Raw genomic sequence first — 27,977 nt, 5'->3', positions numbered from 1 at the left:
ATTCTAGAGGTGCGGGATCTTGGTTACACAGTTAAAACAACCTTTCAGTTCACCTTTTAGGAAATTCAGTGTTTCCTAGTAAAAGTATAGAAATGTTGAGTGAAAATCACAAATTATAAAAACAATTTATGTCTCTATAAAAATTGCCTTTGAGGTTTGAAAACAAAACAGTGACATGAGAGAAAATGGGTTGCCGTACGATACGATTCCTGAAACTGGGTATCCGGCAAGAGTTTGGTACCAATAACGAAACAGGAGCAGAGAAGTTAAAGGCCTTTGTTCAGTAGCGATTTAGTCAGCGATAAAGTGCACAAACGAGACGGGGAACGCTCCCTTGCGGCTGGGGTCTCCATCGATGTGGCCGATCTGAAATGAACAAGCGCTGAGGTATTACAGTGTTTGGTAAAGAGGACATTTATCCAGAAGGATCCCCGCCGCCAAAGAACTGCGGGGGGTCAAACAGCACAACGGATTTTCCCTTTCTTCTCTTGCGCATGTGTGTAAGATGCCGGCCTCCCATGCGGCTCCGACACCCGCGGGTGGGGGCAGACCTGACAGGGCCCCAGCAGCCTGGGGGCACGTGAGGTAGCGGGCCACACTCTCCACTCACCTCGGTTTTAACGAATAAAGAAACCGAGTGTCGCGAGTTTGTAAGCTGCAAAGTCACAGGTGAAATGGTAAAGGGTGACTTGGGTTCCATTTAAATTTTGCCAAGCATTTACGAAAAGTTTCAGGGGATAAAATCCATTTACTTTTACTCTGGATAAATTGTACCCAAATATGATGTCAGCAACGTAAACTCTGTAGGCAAATACAAGCCTAATAGAAAATTGTCAGCATATAAATGGGGTTCTTTTCGGGGAGTAGGGCGGTGATTATGGGCAACATTTACTGTTTTTTTTTTTTTTATACCTAACTGTATTTTCCAAATTTGTGGAAACGAACAGGGATTTCCCATGCGGCTAAGCTTGGTGCTAGGTTGGAGCCCCATCCTGGTAGCAGGTTACAGGCAAGTGTGAGGCCAGACCAGACCTGTTTCCTTCTGCCCACTGGTGGATGGGCCATGGTGTGTGTATCCTCACGGGGCCAAGGAAGAATTTCACATTCTTCCCACACACAGCTATGCTCAGTCAGAACCCCCAGTGCTGGCTGAGCCTGAGGGGAGAAGGGGGCAAGGCCAAAGAAAGATGGTGTGTCCAGCCACGCCCAGAGCAGGGCTGTGGGGCTGAGTCCCAAAGCCCCTGGAGGCAGAGACGCAGAGGCCGAGCCACAGGTGGGCGCTCTGTAGGGACAGCGCCTGCTGATGGAAAAACCTGTGCCTGACCAGGCGAAGCAAGGTCCCTAGCTCGGCTCAGAGGCGGCAGCTGAGCTCTTCGGCATCTAAGCCCAATCCCCGGGGCAGGACCAGGAGCGTCCACTGGGGGGCAGTGCTTCCCACACAGGGCTTCATTCACAAGTAACCCAGCCCCTTGCGCATTTCCAGGCTCATCCTCACACCAGCTCCGGCTCACAGATGCTGTCACCAAAGTGCAAAGGTCTAGGTGCCTTGCTCAAAGCCCCCTGCCCGTAAGTGGCGGATCCTGAGTCCTAGGACCCCTGGGCGAAGCCCCATGGCCACCCTGCTCCTTCCCTGGAGCCAGCTCACTCTCTAGAAACCTCGCTGCGCTAGTCTGGACAGAGGCTGTAACCTGGAAACGCCTCTCATGGCAGATCTCGGAACTGCAGCCCGAGCGGCCTGCCTACCCAAATGAGCCCGCTCAGACGTGGCTGTCCCCTTGGGGCCTGCAGGCCAGAACCCTCCCGGACTCACCCACCACTCCTGGTCCTCCTCCCCGTCCACGACAATCACGTCCCCCTCAGAGAAGGTCAGCTCGTCTGGGTTGTCGGCTACACAGTTATAGAGCGCTTTCACCCGCTTGGGCTTCGACTTGGTCTGTGTCGAGAGAGGAGAGTGGCGCAGGTCAGGGCGGCGGGAAGCCTAAGCCCTTGGACGGAGAGCAGGGCTCCCCTCCCGCTGGTCTCCAGAGTCCACACCAGGCCTGGCACTCCTGGGGGTCTGTAGGGGAGCTGTGGCCAAATGACAGGTCAAGTAACCAGCACCGGGAAGCCACCAGCCCTTCTCCGACCAGGGTAAGTAAGATAGACTTGTTCCTCAGAAGCCCTCCCGGCAAGGGCAGGGCCGCAAAGCAGGCCTGTCCACTTACCGCCTGTGACTTCCGGGGCATGGGTGCAGGGGGCTGCAGGGTGACGGCGTTGGACAGAGGACCCAGGGCGTCTGTTCCAGAGAGATCCGCTGCGTTAGGGCCCAAATGAAGCAACTTCACCAGCCGCCCCACCCGCGGTGACCACGAGACCAGTGATGATATATGAGGGCCAGGGTTTCCTCAGCGGTCCCAATATGTCGAGGGAAAGCCCCCCTTCTGCTGCCCAAGCTGAAACGACCCAGTCCCAGATTAAAAACTTACCAGCTCCTCTTGGCTGTCCTTTGTTGATCGCCGGGGTCGGCTTGTCGGCCCTGCAAAGCAGCAGAAAAACAGAGTTACTGACGTCTGAGCTCACCCGGCCCGATCTCATCCCCTGAAGAAGGGACCTGGAGTTGAAGCTGAAAACCTGTGAGCCGATTTCATTGTTATTCAACTATTTATTTTTGGAAAAGGAAGAATGGAAGGCCCAAGAAAATACCGTGCAGACCCAAGCTTCCTGATCTTAAGAGCAGGCCCCTGGACAGCACCTCAGCACAGCAGGCCGGGGACAAGCTTCGGGGTGCCGGCCTGCACTCTACTCCTCGTGTGCTCAGGCCTTCCCTCCTGTGGAAGGAGGGGCTGCATCTTAATGGCAGCTCCAGGAGTAAGGGTTGGCTACGCCTCTGTGCTCCGGGGTGCGCTCTGCTGGGAACGGACGCAGCTGACCCTGAGCTCCGAGGCCAGCACATCCACAGCCATGAAGAAGAAACACACAAGTCAGGAGTCTTCTGCGGTGGGCGGTCAGAGGGGGCCTATGGCTACAGACCCGCTACTGGCTGACTTGGGGAAATGGCTGCTGAGAAACGGGACTCTTATCACGCAGAAGGTGACGCCTCAAGTCAACTCTCAAATAAGGACGAGGGACACAAGTCCTCGGTGGGCTGGGGCAGGAGCTCTGTCTTCAGCTGCTTGGGGATCGGGGCGGGAGGGAGAGACGGGAGAGGACGGCAGGCAGAAGCCAGGCTGGCCTTTCTCCTGCGCGCTGTCAGACACTTCCTTCCTGCCCAGAGTGAACCCCAGAGCCCGCCCCGGGCACGGCATCTGCGGTCTAGGAATGAAGGTGCCGCCTGTGTCTCATCATCAGTCTCCACCGTCTCCGGGTGTGCAGGGTCAGCAGACACCGGCACGCTGGTCCCCACCCAGTCACCCCAACTACGAAACGCTCACGGGCAGGGCAGGCACTTACAGGGCTTTCTCTCTGAAGGGCCAGCAGGGGATTCTTTTAGGCTCGGTGGCTGTGGAGTCTCAGAGGCGACCTCTTAGCTTTGCCACCGCGGCCCAGATGTGGGAACTGGAGGCATGAGGGAGAGGCTGTGCCCCAACAAGCCTTATTTCTGGCACTGAAGTCCAGATCTCACAGAATCTCCACGTGCCATAACACGCTCGCCTGGTTTTTCCCCTCGACCATTTATAAGCCCCAAAGACACTGCTGACTCCCGGAGCTGACTCCTGTGCAGCGTCCTAGGCTGCTGACTCCCACTTTGGGAGACAAGTATTAAAACTCAGGTTGACGCCACAGTCAGAATTATGGGGGGAGGGTCCTTCTACAAAGAGAACACACCATGTCTTCCCTAAGTGTGTAACTGGGGTACACCTGCCTCCCGCCTCCTGCCTCCCTTTCAGATTCAAATCACTCAGACTCAGGCCGGGTGTGGTGGCGCCCGCTTGTAATCCCCGCGCTTGGGAGGCAGAGACAGGAGGATCGCGCAGGTTCGAAGCCAGCCTCAGCTTCTTAGTGGGGCTCTCAGCAACATAGTGAGACCCTGTTTCAAAGTAAAGAATACAAAATAGGGCTAGGGGTGTAGCTCAGAGGTAGAATGCCCCTGGGTTCCATCCCCAGAACCACAATAAATAAATAAATAAATAAATAAATAAATAAATAAAACCCTGAGAGCTGATGAATAAGCCACACAGTGCTTAGCCTCAAGGACTCGCACCATGGAATTTCTAGTGCTCAGACAGTTGCCGGAAGGGCCCACTGGCATCCGGAAGGCCCCTTAGCACAGGACGCGGGGGCGGCCGGGCAGGGGCAGCAGTTACCCGGGAGCAGGCTTCCTCTGCGGCAGGCGGCTGGGTGGCTGGGGCGGCAGCGGCGGGGGCTTGCTCTGCGGGGCCCCGGGCTGGGGGGGCTTGCTGGACTGGTTCAAGGCTTCTATCACGCTGGGCGTCTTGGCCACAGGAGGGGGCGGCGTGGCGGTCAGGGGATCTGTAGAGAGAAGGGAGAGGTGAACGAGGTCACCCACTGTGACTCCGCACCCCAACTTCACCCTGGAGCCGTTCTTGAGCCAGGGCTCCTCTCTCCTAGCACTCTGCTCCCGCGTCCCCTCACATTCTTAGGAGCTGGGAAGGCCGGGCAGGGAGTCCTATCCACATGGATTGGGATGCTCAAGTCTCAGGCATGATCAAAATTCTGCCGATGGCTTGCATGTGCTGAGCAGAGCCCTCGGGAAGCCAGCCCTGTTTTCTGCCTTCAACTAGGAGAACCGGGTCTGGGCCAGGTTCCCACCTCTGCCCTGGGGCCCGGGGCCACCTCGCACCAAGACTCTTGCAGCCCGAGCTGAACCATCGCCAGAAGGGAAGGCAGGCCTCCCCGGTCCAGCAGGCTGCCAAGCAGGGCCACGTCTGAAGACAGACTGTGATGGCCAGCGGGTGACGTGGGCAGGGCGAAGGTCCTACTACTACGTGCATTTTGCAGACCTAAAACCCAGGCTCAAAGAGGCAGAGAGGCAGGGGCAGAGCTGGAAAGAACCGGAGCTGGGTTCTGAGCCCAAGCCTTCCAGCTTCAGCAGAGCGCCAGGCCCTTGTTAAAGGTGGCGGCTCCTCCTGCCTCCGGCGGAGCTGCGGTGCAGGCACAGGGCCAGCCAGGGACCGGAGAGGGGCAGCGAGGTGAGGCAGTGACCGGATCTGGTGTACAGTTTTTCTTTTTTCTCCTCCTCTCTCCTTGTTTCCTTTTCCACTCTACAGGAAAAGTCAAAAGGCAGGCTGCAGCTTAGGAATCCAGCCAGGGATGCCAGACCCAGGCAGCAAAGAGGGCTAACCCCGGCGGCTCGACCCTGGCGTGTCTCAGCTGGCCACTTTGTATTTAAGAAAGTCAGCAGGCATCTCAGCCTAACATACTCTCAAAGTTCCTGGAGCAGCGAGCTCCACGGATGCTGGCCTCCCGGTGCTCAGCACGCGGTGGGGGAGGGCTCTCCCCACAGTCTCCCCCAGGCTTTGAGGACTTTCAACCGCATGTTGGGGTGGAAAAAAATGCCCCATTATATTAAAATGGCGGTCCTCGAATGTTGATAACCACCAAAATGGTCAAAGGAAATAGAAGTTCTGGGGCAGCTGCTACTAAATGCTTTGCAAAGCAGAGAAGAGAATAAGCCCTGCTGGGCATGCGTGAGGGTCAGACAGGGTCCTGCAGACGGGGAGGGAGGCTGGAAGCCACGGGCCACCTGAGGCACGTCGGCGTGCAGGTGTGCAGCCTACAAAATTGCTGATAGCAACCCCTGTCTTCCAGATCTACGAGGCCCACCAGCAAGAAAGGAAAAAGGAAAAAAAAAAAAAGCCAAAACGTACTGGTAGATGTCACACGAAGAGGGGGCAGCGGTGGGTGGACAGCTGGCGGATCTGACGAAGATCGCTGCCTGCTGACACCGTCCACACCTACAGAGTTTGTCTTCCACGGGGCGTTAGCTGAGGAGGCTGTCTGAACTAAACCCACATGCACACGCACACGCATGCACACACGTGCACACATACAGAACAGAAAACAGAAACAAAACACTGCGTTATTGATCCTCTTGCTTAGATATAAAATGGTCACTATGCCCCTTGTAGAATAATAGCAAACAGAAGCCTGCACTTTACCTCTTGTCTCTGCTATCTAGAAGACAGATACTGACACCCACACCAAAGCTGCTCCAGGGAACATTCCCACTGGGCTTTCTCAACCTGATGGTGAGAATTTGATCATCTGCGTACTGCACCGTGGCCCAGGGGACCTCTGCTCCCCTCTGCCCCCACTTTACAGCCCTCCTGTGGCCAGGGCCAAGCACAGCAGGGTGTGGGGCAGCCGTGGAGAAGCGCTCTCTCCTGACTGCCTGACAGACTTCTGGCTCGAGCTGGGCACACGTGGCCAGCAGGTCCCAGTGATCCCCCAGACACGGCGAGTCCGAGTCGTCCCCTGCCTCATGAAGCCCTGGCTCCTCCTCACCGTTGTCTACACAGGCCCAAGTGCACGGGTGTGACCCCTGTCACTGACCTGGCAGCGCAAATGGGTCACCTCTGCCAGGCTGGGCCCCAGGGTCTAGGGGATACCGCTGCGCCCCTCCCGTGTGGGCAGGGCCAACTGCCCCCTTCAGGCGTTGGGCGGGGATGGCATCTTTATGCCAATGTGGGCTAGAGTGCAGAGGAGAGGCAGGGAGGGGCAACGTGCTTCATCTGAGGAAGAAATGAGCCGAAGACCAGAACAGCAAAGAGTGGGGACCAGCCCCTCCGACTCCCAGAGCCCAGTGCTCCTTCTCCTCCAGCCAGCAGAGCCGGAGGAAGCCCCTCCTCCCCAGCCGCAGCCAGTAAAGGCCACTAATGGGAACGAGGCGCCATACCCCTTAGGCTCTGGGCCTTCCGGCTTTGACACACAGCTCTGGGGTGCGTGGGACAGGGGATGAGGGGCCGGGGGCACTGAGCGGGCTGTCTCTGGGCCTGGTGGGGGCCTGGCCTGCTCTTAGTGTCTTTGTGACTCAGTGACCCACAGCACAGGGTCACCATCGCTTCTCCGGGACTCTCTGAGTGACAGGCAGGGCTGTGTGGGAGGGTCCTCATGATACCCAGGACAGCCAGGTGAGATGGGCCCAGCCACACCGTCAAGGACCGTGCACCGTGATGGCAGGTGGAGCTCACAGCAGCCAAGGCCCCAGGCACCAGCTCCAGGGAGACTCCCATCCTTTCCAGACCCCCAAAGCCTGAGCCACGGAGGCCGTGCTGGGGAAGCCCCTGCCGGCCACTACTAGTGCGTGTCTGGCAGCCACGGCCCGGTGCTGAGCCAGTCATCTGCTGGGACGCAGTGGCCAACTGGTCTTCACTACCAAATTGCTTGAGGGTTCCAGTATCCATATTCATAAAGACAAAACAAGTATCACCGCCGAGCTGAATCGGCCGTGTTAGGATAGAGCCGCTGAGGTTCGAATAGTGAGCTCTCCGCACTTCAGGCATCTGGAGGGCCCACGTCTTTTATTGTTTACAACTAGGCTCAGCACTGCTCCCCAAATTTTGTGGGGTCACTTGCTGGCCCAGATGCAGGCAGAGGAGTAAAAAAGGGGAGATTTGAGTGTGGGAGAGCAGCAAGTCGGGGAACAGCCGCAGGCAGCAGCCCCCCATTACCCAGGCCACGCCTCTGCCCAGAGAGGCAGTCCAGATGTCTGCCCTATTTGACATTATTAGAGCAACAGGATTCTCTCAGAACGCGAACAGAAAAGGACTACAAAACAAGGGCCCAAACATCACCCGGCCAGGGCCAGAGCGGCTCCCAACGCCCCAGAGCCCAAGAGCAAGTCCTCTGTGCATCCGCAGGGACCACGAAGCTGCGTACCTTTGCCGACATTCCGAGGCGGGAGTGGGGGGGCGCTGGTGGTACTGGGGGCTGCTGGCTGGGACGAGGGCGGGCTGCCGCTCAGGATGGCTCCGTAGGTCTCGTTCTGCAAGATGTTGGGCACGAAACCCCGCTGTTTGTCCTTGGCAAGGTTGATAGCATCTCTGGCCCAAGATGAGGCATTGGGCTGAAGCTGGCTGGATCCCAGCTGGTAGAAACTGACCGGCCGGTCCTCCCGCCGGTTGGGACTAGGCTGCAGGGGAATGTCAGGACCGAGCTGTGAGACCAGAGGCCATCTCTCCGGGTGCTAATGTGCAACGTAGCAGCAAAACCCTCCTGTGCCTACTTCTGCTCAGCCTGGGAATGTTTTAACTCTCAACTTGCACGAAAGCTAGAGGATTTTAACACTGAACTCTTGCGTCTTATAACTGGAATGCACAGGTACCTCCCCCAAAAGCCATTACTTAGCAGCTACAATTCTCCATCTGTGGAGGATTCACATATAAGTGACGTCATCTTACTGGCAATAATTAGTCCCACCTAGTTCTTTCTGTCCTGAAGTCCTTCTCCAAACACTTGTTTTTTCCCTTTGAGCTACACCCCCCAGACTTATTTTTTATTCTTTATTTTGAAACAGGGTCTCACTGAGTTGCAAAGGGCCTCACTAAGTAGTAGCTGGGGTTGTCCGTGAACCACAATCCTCCTGTCTCAAGCTCCCAAATGCTAGGATTACAAGCTTGTGTCACCATGCTCGGCTTCCAAACACACTCTTGTGTTGCAGAACAACATAGCTGACTTTGGTTACCTGCTGCAACCCACACCAACAGCTCAGCAGCTTGTCGGTGCAGACAGAATCACAGGAACTCTGGAGATCCCTCTAACTTGGGGGGCAGCCGGCCTCAGCCTGTGGACTACTCCCTCATTTCTGTGTATTTTGGTGATACTGGGGTTTCTGGAAACCCTTCTACCTCCGGGCTACACTTGCAGACCTATTTTTATACTTTTTTATGTGGAAACAGGGTCTCTTAAGCCAGCGCGGCTGGCTTCGAACCTGCGCGATCCTCCTGTCTCCGCCTCCCAAGCGCGGGGATTACAAGCGTGCCCACCACGCCCGGCCAAACCCTACTCCCTCATTTCTGGTCATCAGTTGGAACTGGGTATTGGGTCCAGGGGCATTTGACCTCCATGCTACACCTCACTTTATTTTAAAACAGGGCCTAACTTGTTGAGGATGGTCTCCAATCTATGATCCTCTAGTCTTACCTTCCAAGTACTGGGATTAGAGGTGTGTGCCTGACTTTCAACTGACTTTCATGCTGTCTTTATTTTTTTTTTTTAAAGGGAGCCAAGTATGAAATTAATCAGCTCTTTGATCATGTTTTGTAGTTAACTCAGCAAAGAAATTTCTTATTGTATATTCTAAGAAACAGTAAGTACAGATGCTAACAGCTGCAGGAGCAAGGATACTCCAACAGGTTTCAGAAACTATCTTCCATCTCTGTATCTGCTGATCGTATCTACTTAGATATCTTCAATAGACTTTAGAACATTCAAGTCAGCCGGGCGTGGTGGCGCACGCTTGTAACCCCCGCGCTTGGGAGGCTGAGACGGGAGGATCGCGGTTTGCAGACAGCCTCAGTTATTTAGTGAGGCCCTGTGCAACTCAGTGAGACCCTGTTTAAAAATAAAGAATAAAAATCCAGGAGTGGTGAGGTCCTCTTGTACTCCCCGCGCTTGGGAGGCTGAGATAGGAGGATCGCGCAGGTCCGAAGCCAGCCTCGGCTACTTTGTGAGGCTCTCAGCAACTTAATAAGACCCTGTTTCCAAAAAAATATAAAATAGGACTGGGAGAATAGCCCAGAGGTAGAAAAGCCCCTGGGTTTTACCCTCAGTATCAAAAAAAAAAAAAAAAAAAAATCGGGCTGGAGATGTAGCTCGGAGATAGAATGCTCCTGGGTTCCATCCCCAGTACTACAAAAAAAAAAAAAAAAAAAAAAAAAAAAAAGTTTAAACCAGAAAAATGTGCTGGACATGGCACTTCCTTCTTTTAACTAGGAGTCCTTCGCACAGGCTGGCAGCCTATCTCCAGGGAGCCGGCAGAGCTGAGGCCACGGGGTCTGGAGGGAAGGGCCTGAGCGCAGCCCTCGGCCCTGAGCCTGGTGAAGCTGGCAGCCGCCCTGGGGCCTGGCAGGGCCTGAGGCAGCGTGCCTGGTGAGGAGGAGCTGGGCGCCAGCAAGAGCTTCACCCTGGCCAGGTCAACCTCTCTAGTCTCCAGTGTTCCCGCCCACAGAGGAGGAGCTGGACAAGGGAATTCAAGGGTGGAGGCACAATTTCCTTTTTGTAAAGGGTTTTTTAGGATCAGTGGGGTGAATGTGATTGCCGGGACCAGGGCAGCCCAGACTCCTCGGGTCACCACTCCACAGTGAATGGACTTCTACAACCACAAAGGGCTTCCCCTATGTTTCCTCTGGAGCGCAAGAAAGGCACGGGAATGCTGGAAGCGCAAGCCTGAAGCTGCCGGACCACTGAGCACAAGAAGGAAGCTGTGTTTCCTTGTCTACAAACCCGCTTTCTGCCCTGACCGCGGGCCAGTGCCCGCGCCAAGCTCCCCCACCCCGTGCCCACCTGCAATTTCTCGTCCACGTCGTCGTCGCTCTCGTCCAGGTCTTCGTGAAGCAGCCGCCATTCATACTCAACGTGGACGTGCGAGTTGAACCTTCCAGATAAGGCCTGGGTCAGCTGAGAAGAACAGGGCGCCGTCAGTACTGCCAAGGCCCTCGGCCACGGGAGCCACGGGGAGGAGGCCCGGGAGCTCAATCCCTGGGTCTCAGTCCAGCCTCCTCTACTGGACTCAAGATGGCCTTGAGGCCCCAACCTGGCAGCTCCGTAAGTTCTTACCAACTGGCAAACGATGTTGGGACCTAGCGGGCAACGATCAGCCCGCTGGGGTTGACTCTACGTACAGAAAGAGCTGGCTTAGCTCTAGGAGGAGGTTACACATTTGCTGCTCACCGTTAACCCAGCCGACGTGACTAGAATGAGACTGACACCCTGCAGAAAATGATCGCAAAGAGCCTGGGCAGCTGGCTCCTCTGGACGCACGGCGTTCGTTACAGTGGTGTTGAGGGCCATAAGCTTAATTCCAGGCAGCAGCCGTGTGGCCTTGACCAGGTGCCTGCGTCCTCATCTACAAAGGGGCTCTCGGCAGCCACTTTGCCATGAAGTAGCCACAAAGATTAGACGAGCGATGGGATATGAAGTGCTTAGGACACTACTTGTTACTTATCCCGCCCTTGTGTAACGTTGATTGTTAACAGTTTTATTGATGAAGCGCTTAGCTCTGTGCCAACTGCCGGCCAGAGTTCAATGATAATGCTCATGACAACTTTCCCAGGGGACAGACTGACTCATCTGCGCAAAGAGGCAGCCGCCAGCGGGCCTGGGCGTCCTCCTGAGCCGCAGGGGCACGGCCCCATGGTGCGCCCCAACTGCAGACCCGGCTCCTTCCTCTGCCCATAACGCCAGGAAAGAAAGAGGGTGCGGGGCCACCCACGTGCTGTGGGGATGAGAAACAGAGGGAAGGAGCCAGCGATACAGCGAGGAGGTACTCATCACAGATGCTACGGAGGGGCCAGTGTGGCTGGCCCGGGCTGTGCTCAGCGGCCCAGAGGGCCAGCCTGTCCTCTGAACATTCAGACAGTGAGTGGCAACCGAGCGTCAAGTCCCAGCACGAGAAGGGTGGCCACCTGCTCGGCAGACTCCCCTGCACACTCTCCCCAGGTCGGGCGGCCCACCTTGTGATCCAGGAGGCCCCGCCAGCCCGCAGGGACTCACCAGCTCCTCACAGTGCTCGTGTTTGAGGCGCTTGGCGATGTCCAGCGGCGTCTCTCCTGACTCGTTAGCTAAAAGTCAAGGGCGGGAAAAGGAGGCGCTATGGCCAAGCCCGGCAGGGTCTGCGGCTATGGGCTGATTAATAATAACAACAGTGACGCAGAGCTAAGTTGAAGTGGACGTGAAATCCACAGCCAGCCTGACTCGGGAGGAGGGCTGACTTGTTTTAGAAAGCATGAAATGGAGTAGGGGGGCTAAGATTTGAAAAGACCAGACTGACACCAAGAAAATAAAAGTATTAAAGCAGCCAGGCCATTAATTAAGTCAAGACCCAAAGCAGAAATCATCAAATAGAGCAGTGCATCGTAATCTCGAACACTGCGACCCTGCCCCGTGCGGCGAGCGCTGCACGCATCCAAACAGTCCCTGAACTTGAAACGTGTACTTTTTTCAAAGTAAATCTCTGCCGACAAGGTATGATTATTAGACTTTACAAGAAAGGCATGAATCTACACCTTCCTCTTTGTTCTGCAGTGCTCCAAAAATACTTTAAGAACCAGGAACAGCTGGCTGCCCTCAAGGCAAACTGTATCGGGCCACCTGTCTAGGGTGAGGGAGAGACCACAGCCAGGCAAGATCGAGGTCTCTCCTGTGGTTACAAATGAAAGGAGGCTGCGGTGGGTGACAGCATCTCTCCAGGAAACCACTCAGCCCCAGAGCCACATAAGAGGCTACGTCCGATCTGGGGTGGGGCGCTGGGTTTGTGAGCAGGAGGACATTTCCAGCCTCGTCTGAATTACCCAGCTCAGCAGCAGCTCTCTGGGCCTCCCTGTACGTCTACAAATGTATCTACAGCCTAGGACCAGACGCGAGGTCTGCCCACCAGTGCCCGGGCACGGAGGCCCTCCCTCCGTAGTCAGATGGGCCACGCCCCGGCCGCGCCCGCTGCTCACCTATCTCGATGGAGGCCTTCCCGCGCAGGAGCAGCTTGAGGCACTCGGCGTTGTCGGTCAGGCAGCAGTAGTGCAGGGCTGTGCTGCCCCTGCCTGTCTGCTTATCCAGGTTCCCGCTGCCGAGCATAGGACAGAAGAGAGCGTGCTGAGGGCCTGGTGGGCCGCAGGGAGCTGCCTGTGGGCGGGCCCAGGAGCCCAGTGTCTCCCACTCATCCCATGGTGGGTGGGACAGAGCAATGTCCAGCCCCCCGGTGGACACAGGTGGGCTGTGTGTAAGAGGAGGGCGTGACCTCAGCCTCTTCTTCAGCAGGGTGATGGCAGAGGCCAAGAAAGAGGTGGGGGCCGTGGCTGCTGAGCTGGGGCAGGGAGGCGCACCCCTAGGTAAACTGGAACTCCAGCCTCACCCCCTACCCCGCCAGGGTGCCATGCCCAGTGCTCAGCCTGCACCACTGGCCCATCCTGTCCCACCAGAGGACAGGCCAGCTGTTTCCCTCTCATCACTGAATGCTGGAGCCAGGGAGGGGAAGCGCTTCTCCAAAGCCCTGCACACCTGCGGCCCTGGGGCTGCCCTCGGAGCACCGCTGGGGCAAGGAGCCTCGCAGGCTCTTCTGACTGAAACAAAAGCAGGTTAGGAAGAGGGCATGTGCCCCACACAGCCTGCCCCACGGCTCACGGCCCAGCAGCCAAGCTTCCCTAGACTGGAGTTCCCGGCTGTAGCATTTAGACCTTGCAGATACCATGAAGGGTTTCTATTTCCATGGCTTTTTTAGCATCCCACGAGACACCCCACACCTGGCACATTTTCCTGTCCCATAATTCACACCTTGGCAGCACAGGAAAAGCACAGTTTCAGACACCCACCTGTTCTGAACCAGAAAGTCCACAATGTGAAGGGAAGTCCGGTCCACAGATCTGACGGCGAGATGGAGGGCTGTCTCGTCTGGCTCCTGGAAACCAAACCAAGACATTCCGAATCCCCGTGGCAGCTTTCAGTCTTGCATCCGACAATGTGCCACTGGTTATCTCTCTTCCCAAAGCCTTTCATCCTTTCTTCTCAAAAAACTTATCTCTAAGGTACGGGGTGCCCTCTGCTTTCCATGGCAAACTCACCACCGAGTAGAACGTGCAAGGTACAGACAGCCCTATCCCTCCTTACCCCATGGGCAGCGAGTGAGAATTCAGGGTTTCGCGTCCACACCTACCCTGCCTGCACCCCCACACCAGCAATACACTGCACTGCCTGTGCACAGGTTTTTTTTGTTGTTGTTTTTTGTGTTTATTTTTTTTTTTTTGCAGGTTTGGAGATGGAACCCAGAGGCATTTGACCTCTGAGCTACACCCCCTACCCTATTTTTTTTTATTCTTTATTTTGAAACAGGGTCTCACTAAGTTGCGGAGGGCCTCACTAAGTAGCTGAGGCTGTTCGCGAACTGCGATCCTCTGGTCACAGCCTCCCTAATGCTGGGATTACAAGCGTGCGCCACCACACCCGGCTTGTGCACAGGTTCTTGTTCAAAGCACCTGTACCTTTATGTGTAAATGGGGCTTGAAGTCTGCATTGCACGCTGATGGTAAATCCATGAATACTAACACCTGCACTGTTTCAATTCATGCCAGGGAGTAAATGACCACCGCCACTCTTTCTGAAGGTAATTTGGCCAGTGGGAGAAGCAGGAGATGGGGCTGTTTTAGACAGGTGGGTGAGAAGTCTGCACAGCAGACATTGGGCAGAGGGAGCCGCCTCCTCTCCCACCTGCCCTGGCCACAGCACAGCTCAGCACTGGGCAGACTCCACCCTGGACCACAGGGCAGAGAGAGGGAGCGACCAGGAGAGCCCCGTGTGTGCCGGCCCTCTCCAGGAGCTGCCCCGACCTGGGGAGCTGGGCATGGGCCTGAGCGGACGTGGCACTGCCCAGTGAGCTTCTCTGACGAGGGGCAGACTTGTCCGTGGGGACGCCCTAGGGTGTGTCCATGGGCTCCTGAGCCAGGCCTGCCCCCGAGAGTTTCCTCGGGAGCCGGGGGATGTCAGTCCCCACTGCCACAAAAACAAACATACAGAAAAGGCTGAGTTTGGATTTGAAATGCTCATACCACAAAAATTGGTTTGTAAGGTAAAGAGGAGGCGCAGCTTGATTTAATCTTTCCACAGTATGAGCTTAGGTCAAACATCACAGTGCCCCCCATGATGCTAAGTGCAGAGGTTAAGCACTTCTAATTCAAAACTCCTAAGTCCCAAAGCTCAAACCCCCACACCTTTTGATCAATGACACAAAATAAGTAAAAATTTCCACACTTGGACTCATGTGATAGGTTGCAGTCAAAATACAGGCGCACTAAGAATGAGATCACCTTATGCTGTGTGCATCAGGCACGGACGACACAAGAATGAATTCTGTGCGTAGATCTGGGTCCCATTCCCAAAAGACCTCATTTTATACCTATAAATATTCCAACGCCTGAAAAAAACACCACAAAAACCCAAACCCAAAGCTCTTCTGGTTCCCATCACTTAGGACAAAGACACTCAACTTGCAGAATTACTTGCCAATTAATAATTAAAAATAAAGCCGGGCGTGGTGGCGCGCGCTTGTAATCCCAGCATCTGGGAGGCTGAGACTGGAGGACTGTGGTTCACGGCCAGCCTCAGCTACTTAGTGATGCCCTTTGCAACTCAGTGAGACCTGTTTCAAAAGAAGGAATAAAATATAGGGCTGGGGGTGTAGCTCGGAGGTAGAATGCCCCTGGGTTCCATCCCCAGACCCGCAAGAAAAAAAAAGAAAGAAAAAAAGAAAAAAAAAAAAAAGAATTAAGCCTCCAGTTTCTTCTTACAAGAACTACTAATGTTTTCTTTCTCTTGAGAATCCCCTGGCTCTAACCAGCAGGTCTGACTATCCCGCTCTGTTTCCCCCAGCCACGCCCTTACGTGTCCATTGGCCAGCGGGATCTTCTCCGTGAGGTCCACGCCGTCGGCGTAGGCTTGGAGCAGCCCGAACACGTCCCTGGTCTTGACGGCCTCACAGAGGCTGCGGAGCTTCGCCGTGCTGTCTGCGTGCTTCTTCCTCGCGTACCTCCTCTCGATGTACTTGGCTGTGATGTAATCCTTCCTCGCGTTCCTGGAACCAGACGGAACGTCTGGGTAAGTCATTAGGGGCCTCTGCTCGATCCACCCAGTATACATTATCCAGAACCCCGCTTGGCCTCCCCACGGCAGGCCCGGCCCCTGCTCATCGGTGTTGAGGTCCCGTCTCCAGCCTCCGGAGCATCACAGCCCCTCGCCCGCCGTGAGGGCCGGCCGGCTCACGCTCAGCCGCCCACCCCGCCTTAGCCTAAAGTTCTGTGCTCGACTCCACCTCTGACACGTCCCTGTGCCCTTCTTACCCAGACCCGCTCCTTGGCAGGCTTGCTGTCCTGCTCTGCGGAGACCCACGTTCCTCCCGCAGCCTTCCCTGGGCCCCCTGCGTGGGCCGCCTGCCACCCCGCCTGCCCGCTGCCCACCCGTCCCCATGTTTGTAGCACCCGTGCCTGGCATAAGAGCCGCTCGCTGTCAAGTCACCCAAAGTGAGCGCCAGCCTTCCTGGGTGCCGTCTGCTGCCCTCTAAGTGGCGCCTTCTCAAGGGGCCTGGGAGGGCGGCCATGCCGGCCGAGCCGGAGGAGCTGGGTCCGATTCCCGCCACACTGCATGGGACGGGTGGATCTGAACTAGTGTTCCATCTCCGCGGGCCTCAAGTTTTCAAACTTGTGAGAAAGTGCCACGGATCCTCGTGGGAGAAGTACACAAGTTAACACGAGTTAGCACACGCAGGTCCTTAGACCTTGGGAAGTGCCATTGAACTCGAAAGGTGGAGCGCTGGCCAGAGGGCTGAGCGCTCCACAGTCCCGATGCCACTAACGAGCTCATCAAACAGCAGGGATTAAAGACAGGGGGGGCGCAGCAGGTGCTCAAGAACTCCTGACGACCAAGTCAGCAGCGCCACGAAGCGCCTACATCGCCGGTGAATGGATAGGTAAACTGTGGGGCATCGTGCCAGGAGTATGATTTGGCACAAGAGCAATCGAAGCACTTGACCCAGGCTACCAGGAAGAACCGCGAACTCACAGCGCGAGGTCACAGGAGCCAGGCACCGAGGCCTAGACAGCACATCGCCCGTTTATAGGAAATGGAGAAAATTGGCAAATCTGCAGAGAGGAAAAACAGACTGCCCGGAGCGAGGCGTATGGGGCAGCACCTGGAAGGTCACGGCTAAGCAGGGCCTGGCTGAAGGCAAGCATCCCCAGCACGCCGCCCCGCCCACATGGTGCTGACCGCCAGAGATCCCCCATGGCCTGTGCGGCGATACGCTGTCTCACGGATCCCACCACGGGGCCAGGAGGCTTTGCCTCCACCTTGCAGATACGTTCAGTGAAGCCACACCAGGAAACCGGGTGGCTTCCTCAGGCAGCTGGCAAGCACCAGGCAGGCCTCATTCCTTCAGAGCTTCTCCTCAGGGCCCCGGGTTCCGGCTTGATGACATGGCACCTGCCCCATGACTTAAGCTCTATCAGTCTCTGTGACAATCGTCAGGCTTTCACTCTTTCAGTAGCACAGTGTGGTGTCACTGCTGTGATCCCCACTGGACGGAGTAAGAGGCAGACTAGATATCCTCCGTGTGTGTGTGTGTGTGTGTGTGTGTGTGTGTGGTATTGGGGATGGAACCCAGGGGCCTTCTACCTCTGGGCTATACCCCCAGACCTATTTTATATTTTATTTGGAAATGGTCTCACTAAGTTGCTGAGAATCTCACTAAGCTGCTGAGGCTGGCTTTGAACCTGCGATCCTGCTATCTCAGCCTCCCAAGTTCTGGAATTATAAGCATGTGCCACCACGCCCGGCTCCGCCACTTACTTTTTTAAGTGGATTATTCATCAGCCCAGAACTCTGTGTCCCGTGAAGGGTGTGCCCACCCGAAAGCAGCCCGGGCCCATGTGCCCCGCACCACGCTCCCCAGTTCCGTGAGCGGTCTGTGTGGCCAGGGCGATCTCATTCCGCTAGTACTCACAGGCTGAGGCCTGCAGGGAGAGGCAAGAAACCCAACGGAGCAGCCCATCTGGCGCGGGAGGGAGTGGCCCTGGTGCTTCAGGACACAGAAACAGGCCTGGCCTCTGAGCAGATGCAAGGCTGGCCACCCGTGGCCCAGTGAGGTCTGCTCCACGCCCACAGAACCCAAAGGGGCTCGCAGGCCACCAGAGGGTGTCGTTGCTTCTCCTTTCACAGACTTATCAGCAGATGGTGTGCTACGCTTAGATAAAGCTGGAAAACCCTCTTTTTCCATCAAGACGTAAAACATTTATTTGTTGGAGTGGGCATGGGGCTGGGGCTATTTGTTTTTTTGACCTGTTGATTCATTAAATATTTACTGAGCAACCACAGGCAACATACTGTGGTGAGAAATAGAAAAATCAGTGCGATACAATTTCTAAGAACAATGCATATAAAAACTTAAGTATTCTAGAAAGAGGGATGAGATGTTTTAAGATAGAGCCAACTGCGGAGGGCACAGAGCGAGCCATGCAAGTCATTTAAAATGTGGGTGTGCTCTCCTCACACACCAAGGGGCGCGGCGCACACAGAACATGGACACTGGAGGCTTCCAAACAGACAATATTCATTTTTAGACTCATCTATTCCCAGAACACACGCTCTGCTGCTTTTATAAGGTGCTCCTGGTATTGAAAGAAATGATTTATTATACACAGCAGCAAAAGCGTAGGTGTCAAGTAAACAGGCGCAACTAAACTCAGCATACGGGACCACGACATTTCCTTCACTACAGAGGATCCCCAAGTTGGGCGTGGTGGCGCGCGCTTGTCATCCCAGCATTCGGGAGGCTGAGACAGGAGGATCCCGGTTCACGGACAGCCTCAGCTATGTAGTGAGGCCCTTTGCAACTCAGTGAGACTCTGCTTCAAAATAAAGAATAAAAAATAGGGCTGGGGGTGTAGCTCGGAGGTAGACTGCCGCTGGGTTCCATCCCTAGTACTGCAAAAAAAAAAAAAAAAAAAAAAAAAAAAAAAAGAGGCTCCCAGCTCCCCAGGAGGGGTGATTCAGCTCTGTGTAACCCAGGGAAGTCTCCGGCAGAAACCTAACTGGAGACAGCCGTCATCTGCAAGGTGCACGGAGTCAAGCAGGCACTCATGTGGCCTCTGCCACCCACACAAGGAAGAACACACACCAAAACTCCGTGCCAACCATCTCACCAATCTCCCCAGCCTCCGTGAGAGGCAGGCAGCGTGGCCTCCCTTTTCATACTAGAGGAATTGTGGCTCGGGCTCCGAGAAGTTAAGTGGCTGCCCTGTGACCGGGGCAAGGACTGGGATGTTCAAGTCCCGACTGCCTGTCGAGGTCTGGGTAAGAAAACAGATTTGAAACTCAGCTCTTCACCCAGAGCAGATAATATTTCTAAGATTTTTCCTGGAATCTAAAACCACACATGAGCCAATCTCAGGGAAATACTATACCATGGAACACTTGCCCCAAGACGCAAACATAACCTGACTTTTAATCCAACACCTCCAGGAATCTCGCCTGAGCTTGATACCCAAGAGAGCCAGCCATGGACCCCGCCCCGATTCATTCCCGCAGAATCCCCTGCTACCAAACACTGTCAACTTCCACGGCTAGGATGCGCCCGAACACGAGTCCTGCAGCCTCAGTTTCCAAACACGGGCCCACGAAATGGTCACAGAAGTCTAAATTCACCACTTTACAAAGGGCACCTGCTATCGCCTCAAAGACCGCTCACCGTGACTCAAGTTCTTTAGGAGGACTCACACCATTAGTTCTACTTCAGGCTGGTTCATTCTGTAAGTGAACTCTCATACCCTGTGGGGAAGCTTCCCTGAAGACCCCTTGTGGAAAGACAGGCCATCGTCAGAAACGGGGCTGAGAAGCCGGCTGTGGGGGCGCACACTTGTAATCCCAGTACTTGGGAGGCTAAGACAGGAGGATCGCAGGTTCACGGCTAGCTTCAGCTACTTAGTGAGGCCCTCTTCAACTTAGTGGAACCCTGTTTCAAGATAAAGAGTAAAAAATAAGGGCTGGGGTGTGACTCAGAGGTAGAATGCCTCCAGGTTCAATCCTCAGCATTGCAAAAAATAAACAAAATAAAACAAAACTAAAAAAACAGGGCTGACGTCTAAGGTGCAGGACAGGCGGTGCTTTGACCCGATGGTCTCCTTCAAGACCAGTGTGGCTGGTATGGTGGCATATATCTGTTATCCCAGGGCAAGGTGGTGTATCGTATGCCTGTTATACCAGTACTTGGGAGACTGCGACAGGAGGGTCATAGGTTCGCGGCCAGCCCCAGCAACTTAGCAAGGCTTTCAGCAATGTAGTGAGACTCTGCTTCAAAATAAAAAAGAAAATAGGGCTGGGGGTGTGTCTCAGAGGCAGAATGTCCCTGGGTTCAATCTTCATACAAAAAAATTAATAAAGAAATAAAAAGAAAGCAAAAACAAAAGGACCAATGTGGTCTGGGTGGCTTTCACCTAGATAAGATTAGCAAGAAAATCCCCTGTTGTAAGCACTGCCTCGGTGGGTCCGCTGTGCATGAGGAGGCACAAAATCTTCTCAGTCAAGTTCTGCATCAACAGCCGGGCGTGGTGGTGCACGCTTGTCATCCCAGCATCTTAGTGAGGCCCTCTGCAACTCAGTGCGACCCGGTTTCAAAGTAAAAAATAAAATGTTCTGCATCATCAGTAAAAACTACTCTCTCTCTCTCTCTCTCTCTCATCAAGGACAACTAGCCCCACAGTGGTTTAAATTCGTGCAGAGAGAACCAAGACAGGAAAGTAGCAAAGAGCATCCCAGGCTGTTCAGGAGGCACACTCCTCCCGCACCCAGGGCACCTTCAGAGCCGCCACCCCAGCCTCCTCCTTAACACCAGCTACACTGCACTGCTATACACACGAAAATAGTGACTGAAAGACATAAAAAAACCCAACTCCACTCAACTTAAGCTCATTTCTTTCCTGGAGAAGAAACTTAACGAGGCACCCCAAACCTATCATTCTCCTGCCCTGCGGGGCTCGAGTCAAGGGCAGAGCTCCGCCCGGAACCCGGGAGCAGCCGGCCCCGTACTTACATGTCGCTGCCTGGGCTGGGTTTGACGGAGTCCTCAGCTGGTAGGCAACACTCCATGATCTCATTAAAGCCTGCGTTCCCAATATTCTTGGCAAGCTGCAAAAACAAAAGTCTGTTTCAGGGTGCTCAATTATTAATACAGTTCCACTGCCACCCACTACTCGTTCATCTGATGATTTATTTAATGGCCGCTAAGAAATAGAGCAGTAAAGTGGTTTGCCTTTAATGAAGATAGACAGAACCCAAAGCCCAAAGGTACCCGTGAAATTACAGATGAGAAGCGGCGTGACCTCCACAGAGCAGCGCTGCGTGAGCCCTAGACTGGGGCAGCCGCAGGAACTCGGCCATTGTGACTCTCTATCCTTCCCCCACTCCCGAAAACCCGGGCTCCCACTGGAACGGTTGACTCCACTCACCCCCAAACAACCTTCTTTATACCAGCCCTGAGGTACAATGATACCCTGCGAGGGGCACGGGGCCAGGAAGCCAAAATTCAGTTCCAATCATGGCTTCCTCACTGGCTGCGTGTCCACAGGCACCCGAGTCTGCCCAGGCGTCACTTCCCCAGTAGAAGGGGAGCACCTATCTCGCAGGGTTGCCAATAATGATAACGTCAACAACTCAGGTGGACACATGTCCGTGTCAGCTCAAAACGCAAGGACTGGGCGTGTCAGTCAGACTTCACACTTGTTAAATGTTAAATCAGCACCTTTTAACCTAACGCTCACTAAATACCAGGCCCTGTGCTTGATAACTGCACAAAGACACGCATCACGCTTCGTATTAGGCTGTGCCGATGGGGCGACCAGAGTCTCTGGAATAAAGCGAGGCATGGTCTGGAGCTTCCTGGAGACCAGGGCTTTGTCTGTCTCATTCCCAGCACCCAGCCCAGCCCTGGACACAGAGGTCAGCTTCCTGGCCAGTTCCTTTGTTTTATTTTTGTAGTGTGGGGGGTGGAACCCAGACACAAACACACACACACCCTCTCTTCTCTCTCTCCTCTCTCCTTTCTCCGTCTCTCCGTGTCCGTCTCTCTCATGCTAGCTGAGTGCTCTACCACTGAGCTCCACCCCAGCTCCCGGGTCAGATTCTGAAATGTTTAAGGAGACGCTACTGGACGGCAGCTCTGAGCCTAGCAAGGCGCTTTGAGAGAAAGCTATTTCAGTTTCTGACTTGCAAAAGCTAGGTAGGAGGAGTCAGCGATGCTTCTGATATTTCTGATATTTTGTGAGGTACTGGCAATGGAACCCAGGAGCATTCTATCTCTGAGCTAAATCCCAGGCCTTTTTGTATTTATTTATTTATTTATTTATTTATTTAAATTTTTTGGTGTTACTGGGGATGGAATCCTTCTACCTCTGGGCTACACTCCCAGACCTATTTTATGTTTTTATTTGGAAACAGGGTCTCTTAAGCCAGTGAAGCTGGCTTCGAACCTGCGCTATCCTCCTGTCTCTGCCTCCCAAGCGCTGGGATTACAAGTGTGCGCCACCACGCCCGGCCTGTATTTTTTGTTTGTTTTGAAACAGGGTCTCGTTAGGTTGCTGAGGCTGTCCTTGAAACTGCGATCCTCCTGGCTCAGCCTCCTCAGTACTGGGATTCCAGGCATGCACCACCTCTAGCAGCTCACTCCTGATATGTTTTAGTCACGCAGACAAAGGGTTAAAGGAGATGCTCTGGGAGGCCCTGGCGGAGCTCTGGGTCCATCTTTCTATCTGGCTTCAGGAACAGCTCCTGGGATCTGGGTTAGATACAGTAGGAACGTCCCTTCCATATGAAGCAACACCACCAAGCAGTGAAGTGAGTTAGTGTTTGTGTGTGTGTGTGTGTGTGTGTGTGTGTGTGTGTGTGTTAGTGGGGGGTAGAACCCAGGGGCTTTCTACCTCCTCGCTGCACCCCAGCCCTATTTTATAATTGATTTGGAAACAGGGTCTCACTAAGTTGCCAAGAGCCTCACTAAGTAGCTGAGGCTGGCTTGGAACCTGTGTGATCCTCCTGTCTCAGCCTCCCAAGTGCTGGGATTACAACCGTGCACCACCTTACAACCGTGTGCCACTACGCCTGGCAGGAGATGTTTTCTAACACGGGGGAAAAAAAGAAATGCGTAATGCCATGTCCTTGATATGCAAAGTGGCTTCCTAGAAGGCCAGAGCACTAGACACTCACCAAGTCCACCTCCGTGCTCAGCACTGGCTCAGGGGTTCACACCAATCTGAGAAGGCAAAACCCCAGGCCGCCGGGTTCAGGCTTCTGGGGCCCAAGGCACTGGACGCTCCCAGCCAGAGCAGCACAGCATTATGATGACCAGGAGCCACGCGGCCATAGCCTTGACGGGTTTCTTGGGCAGCTGGTATTAGAGGCTGAATCACTATTACAGCCCCTGACTGACAGAGGCAAGCTGCCATGCTCATGCCACAGAACCATGTGGAACCACCCCAGGCCAAGCACTCGGCTTTCTGAAATTGAGTAACAGAAGCGGCCATGGTGGCCCCTCTGTGGGCGAGGGGCAAGGCTGATGCCTCCTCCCATCTGGAGCAGACTGGGGTAGGGGTTGGGTGGGAGGAGGAGAATTCCCCAGGAATCAGGAAGCCGCTTCCCTTCTGCTCCGTCTTGGCTGGTTAACTGGGGACAGCTGGCCCAGGGAGCCACCGCATGCCTGCGTCACGCGCACGCAGCGCTGGAGAATCGCGCCGCCTTGGTTTTGCCACGCCCCGGTGTATGTTCAGCCCGCAGAGAACCCCTTTGGAACCATTCGCGAAGGGAAGGCACTTGTAGGTGGAGGCTGCGGGGTCACATCAAGAAAACGTGGGGCAGAGAGAAGCCGAGGCAGCAGAAGATGGGTGTGAACGCCCATCTGACGCCACTGCCTTTTCCATCCCCCAGGAAGAGGCGCCGGCTGTGTCTGTGTCGGGCCGGCAACACCTCACCCTCGTCCTCGCCCTTAACGCTGCCTCTCAAACGCGTCTCGTTTCTCAAATGCGGTCTGTCCTTGGCACCTCCTTGGGCACAAGGCACCACCCTGTTCCACACAGCTCAGCCCAGCAGATGAGCTGAATTAATAAGACAGAAATGTGATGTGATGGGCAGGGAGAGAAGCTCGTTCAGAGCCCCACGGGGACAGAAACACCAAGCCGGGGCCAGCAGAGCCGTCTCACGGTCCGGAAGGCCGCCTTCCTCGGCACCTGCCTCGCGTGAGAATCCCGCCCAAGAGAAAGAGGCGTGTGCGCACATGTGGGGGCGACGGGGCCTTGAATGACACTGTCTGCCCTTAGCACAACCTGAGCGGGACGCACCGAGCCGCAACAGGCCCTGGGGTTTCACCTAGAAACCTGTTTGAAGAGTCTGGGGTGGGGTGGGGACACCTCTCCCCATCTGTGCTTCCGCAGGGGGGGCATCCACCACGCCACCTTCCTGCACCTTTCTGTTGTGAGAAGAATAACCAGAGAGGTGACTGGGGGCTCCCGACCTCAGCGGCTGGGCTTCCTTCTTCTCTCCAGGGACCCCACTGCGGCCTGCTTTTCCAGGCTGGGCGCCCTGCTGCTCCCTCCGGCTGCCCAGTGGGTGAGCTCAGCAGGCAGCGCAGGTACCCCACATGGGAGCCACAGTGAGGAATCCGGATCTTTCTATCTGCCTGGCTCTACAATGGTGCCCGCTCAGCTGGGATGTACTAATTGGGCCCTCAGATGCCAGCAGGGTGGAGAAGTCAGACCTCTGACACACACATAATGGCTCAGGCATAGAACACCCTGGGGTGCGGGAAGGACCTTTCCAATACGCCCTTGTTTTCATCTGAGCCAGAGAGAACAACAGTTGGTAGTAATCTGATAATGGATACTTGACACTTGCTTAGATTTTGTGTTCTCACCATAAATAATGAGCAGTGTGGGGAATGAGGGAGATGTTAACTACCCTGATTCCATCATCCCTGTGTGTGTATAGTGTATAAAAACTCCACAGTTCACACCAGAAATCCGCACAACAAAAGACCGGCTTAGCAAGATCCCGTTCCTGCTGCAGTTGGTCGCCCTGCTATTTACCTAAAAGATTAGACGCCCCTGTGAGACAGCTCGTCCAGGCGGCACCCCAGATCTCCTTTAATAGGCTGCCAAAAGGTCTAGTCAACATTTGTGGCCCAAGAAAACACACGGTAATGAACACGTCAACCCAAGACCTTGGTGACACAGCACCGTGCGCCCGAAAGGCTCACACACGGAGCGGGCAGCCAGGGCAGAGCGGGCGGGCCCTCCCGGACCCACCAGCCAGCAAGCACGGGTCATCTGTTGGAATTTGTTAAAATCATCTTGAGGAGATAGTAACCACAGCTAATATTTTATAGGTTTAACTATGTACTGAACATAATTCTAAATACAGAGAGAGGTGTCAAGACGTCAGGCAATTCTTTGTTGAGGTATCTGATTGTCTATGCAAAAATAAAAGTAAAAAATTGACAACCCAGGTGCTTTATAAAGGGTTGAGGTTTGAGGCTGTAGCTCAGCATAAAGCTCTTGCCTAGCACGTGTGAAGCCCTGGGTTCTAGTCACAGCACTACAAAATAAATAGGCAACAAGGCTTGAAATGTCTAGACTTTACAAGCGAATGCTAATACCAACGCCCTCCATCTACGGAGGAGATCAGCGGCAGGGTTCATGAAAGGTTTGAGCCGCTGCCCCACAGGGGGCGGGGCCGGAAGCTAGGAGGCGGAGCCCTGTGATTCCCATAGACCACGCCCCTCGACTTAAGGGAGCCTGTCTGCTACCTCTAAGAGAGAAGCCCCATAGAGAGAAGCCCTTTACAGACAGAGAGGCACGCTCTCCCCCACTAGCCCCCGCGGGCCTGCGGGGGCTGGCGGCCGACTCCCCACAAATAAAGGCATGCATATCATCATATTGGACTCCTGCGTGTATCTGTGCTCCGATGGGACCCACCAATCTTATAGTTCACAGCTCTGACACACGGTGAAAGGGGGCTGAGGGAGAGGGCGGGCTCGAAGGCCCACCTCCTGGAAGCCACCAGAGGGCCAGACGGAGAGCGTGAGGCTGAGCGTAGGAAACACGTGTGTGTGCTAACCACTGAGAAAACGAGGCTTATATAAGAGAAAGTTTCCAACTATGGCAGAAATTAGATATTGGGAAAAAAAGCAAACCAACACTGCAGGTAGTCATTAAGCAGGCTCTGCCTGACCACTTGCAGTGGGTCCGAGTTGGCCAAACTTCAAACTTCTCTGAGAATACAGAGGATCTGAGATAGAAACTGAGCTCTGAGCCGGGGATTAGAAGTTACTTTGTCATTTCACCAAGATGAACACATGCTCCTTTCAACCTTCTTTGGAGTTTTTCTCTTTAGTAGGCAACCGAACCTTCACTTCTGACAATCACATGGGTAGCCTGAAGTTGGCCATGGTGGGAGTGTTTACACCTTGAGAACAGGTGGACTGCAAAGTAGGATTCTCCCCCCAGAGTTAGCTGTTAAACATTTGGTGGGGATGGGCCATCGGGAGGGATGGGACTGATGCTTACGTGCTTACACATCGAAAGGCAACCCCACAAATGCCAATGTATGTCCCAGCCTCCTCCTCAAAAATGGAGCGTGTAGGCTCTGGAACCAGAGTCCAGGGAACCTCACCTCAGGGTGAGGTGTGAGCCTTTCGGGCGCACGGTGCTGTGTCACCAAGGTCTTGGGTTGACGTGTTCATTACCGTGTGTTTTCTTGGGTCACAAATGTTGACTAGACCTTTTGGCAGCCTATTAAAGGAGATCTGGGGTGCCGCCTGGACGAGCTGTCTCACAGGGGCGTCTAATCTTTTAGGTAAATAGCAGGGCGACCTACTGCAGCAGGAACGGGATCTTGCTAAGTCGATCTTTTATTGTGTGGATTTCCGCATTACTCTAACGCGGCATAACCCTGGGCGCGTTAAAACATCCTAAGCCTCTGTTTCCTCCTTGGGACAGTGGAAATAGGACCAAGGTCATCAGGTTGTTGTAGAGGTCAAGTGAGCTAATGCGTCCAGAGTGCTCTGCAGCACACCCAGTACAAAATAAACAAGGATCCCCTCACAAATTACTTCCGGCTTCCCACGACTCTAAGCAAAGCAGAAGCAGCAACTGCTGCTGTCTGTGTGCAGTGTTTACTGAGATGTAATCTGTGTTTCTCTGAAAACACTGTGACCACCTCAAATCTACATTATCCTCTTTATGCCAGAGATATCAGATGTACACACGCACGCATGCACGCACGCACGCACGCGCACTCATCCCTCCAAGACTCAGGCCACATGCACAGTAATTAACCACGGTGTGCAGCCAAGGGCGCACTGCCAGGTCTTGCTGAGACTCGCTTACTTTAAGCTTTAAGTAACCAGGGATGTTCCAATCTGGGCCATCAGGACGCACTCCAGCTTCTCCCAACACTGTGACCATACAGAAATCCCCTGGTAACACTGAAAGGCTTCCGCAGGACAGGGCAGAGGGTGTCCGAAGCTCAGACGCCCCGGGTCCAAAGCAGTCGTCAAGCAGATTCATGGCCCCCGAGAGGAATGCTGACCACAATAATCAATTTTCTGTCAAGACTCCCGCTCTCGACGTTACAATCAATGACAGTCAATATCCACTTGCTATTCACTGTCCCGCGCCCGCCATCTCAGAAAAACAACTTCAAAGCCGGGCATGGGGGTGCACGCTTGTCATCCCAGCATTGGGAGGCTGAGACTCCAGTGAGGCCCTCTGCAACTTAGTGAGACCTTGTTTCAAAATAAAGAATAAGACAGGCGCACTTGTAATCCCAGCATTTGGGAGGCTGAGACCGAAGGATCCAGTTCACAGACAGCCTCAGCTACTTAGTGAGGCCCTCAGCAACTCAGTGAGACCCTGTCTGAAAATAAAGGATAAAAAATAGAGCTGGCTGGAGGTATAGCTCAGAGGTAAAATGCCCCTGGGTTCCATCCCCAGTACCACTACAAAAGAAAGAAAGGAAGGAAGGAAGGAAGGAAGGAAGGATGGGAAGAAGGTAAAAGAAAAGAAGAGAGAAAGAAAAGGAAAAAGAAAAAGAACAGGAACTTCCAGTGCTGCTTCCTAACCGGCCACCTGGCCTCCCTCTAACGCGGTCCACAGAAGCTCCCGTGCTCGGCGGCCTGGACACTAAGCCTGATTCACGTCCTGCTCACGGGCTGAGGCATTAACTCTCACAAGCTCCTACCCAGAAACTGCTTCATCTCCTCATCTCTCCATCACGGAGCCTGTGATCTCCGTACCGAGAGCGGA

The 27,977-nt window shown here is 54.4% G+C and overlaps 1 protein-coding gene across 7 annotated transcripts in view; it reads right to left on the bottom strand.

Moving 5' to 3' along the window:
- Window positions 1-291: 291 nt before the first annotated feature.
- ASAP2 (ArfGAP with SH3 domain, ankyrin repeat and PH domain 2) overlaps window positions 292-27,977 on the bottom strand; it is a gene marked incomplete at both ends in the record, with an annotated part of 154,747 nt that continues 127,061 nt past the window's right edge. For 2 of the 7 annotated variants that reach the window (XM_080711569.1, XM_080711570.1), the window contains 13 exons: window positions 292-366; window positions 1,811-1,933; window positions 2,205-2,293; window positions 2,466-2,515; window positions 4,284-4,449; window positions 5,808-5,942; window positions 7,819-8,071; window positions 10,444-10,557; window positions 11,653-11,720; window positions 12,603-12,718; window positions 13,464-13,549; window positions 15,526-15,715; window positions 20,723-20,817. In XM_080711569.1, coding sequence (XP_080567695.1) covers window positions 292-366; window positions 1,811-1,933; window positions 2,205-2,293; window positions 2,466-2,515; window positions 4,284-4,449; window positions 5,808-5,942; window positions 7,819-8,071; window positions 10,444-10,557; window positions 11,653-11,720; window positions 12,603-12,718; window positions 13,464-13,549; window positions 15,526-15,715; window positions 20,723-20,817 — 1,560 coding nt within the window. The remainder of the gene's footprint in view (window positions 367-1,810; window positions 1,934-2,204; window positions 2,294-2,465; window positions 2,516-4,283; window positions 4,450-5,807; window positions 5,943-7,818; window positions 8,072-10,443; window positions 10,558-11,652; window positions 11,721-12,602; window positions 12,719-13,463; window positions 13,550-15,525; window positions 15,716-20,722; window positions 20,818-27,977) is intronic. The other 5 variants (XM_080711572.1, XM_080711571.1, XM_080711573.1 and 2 more) reach the window with 3 other exon arrangements.

The sequence above is a fragment of the Muscardinus avellanarius genome, assembly GCF_963383645.1.
Source record: "Muscardinus avellanarius genome assembly, chromosome: 15".
In the NCBI taxonomy this organism is placed as follows: Eukaryota; Metazoa; Chordata; class Mammalia; order Rodentia; family Gliridae; genus Muscardinus; species Muscardinus avellanarius.
The sequence above is the reverse complement of the archived record's forward strand: the minus strand, read 5'-3'. Positions and strand labels throughout refer to the sequence as shown.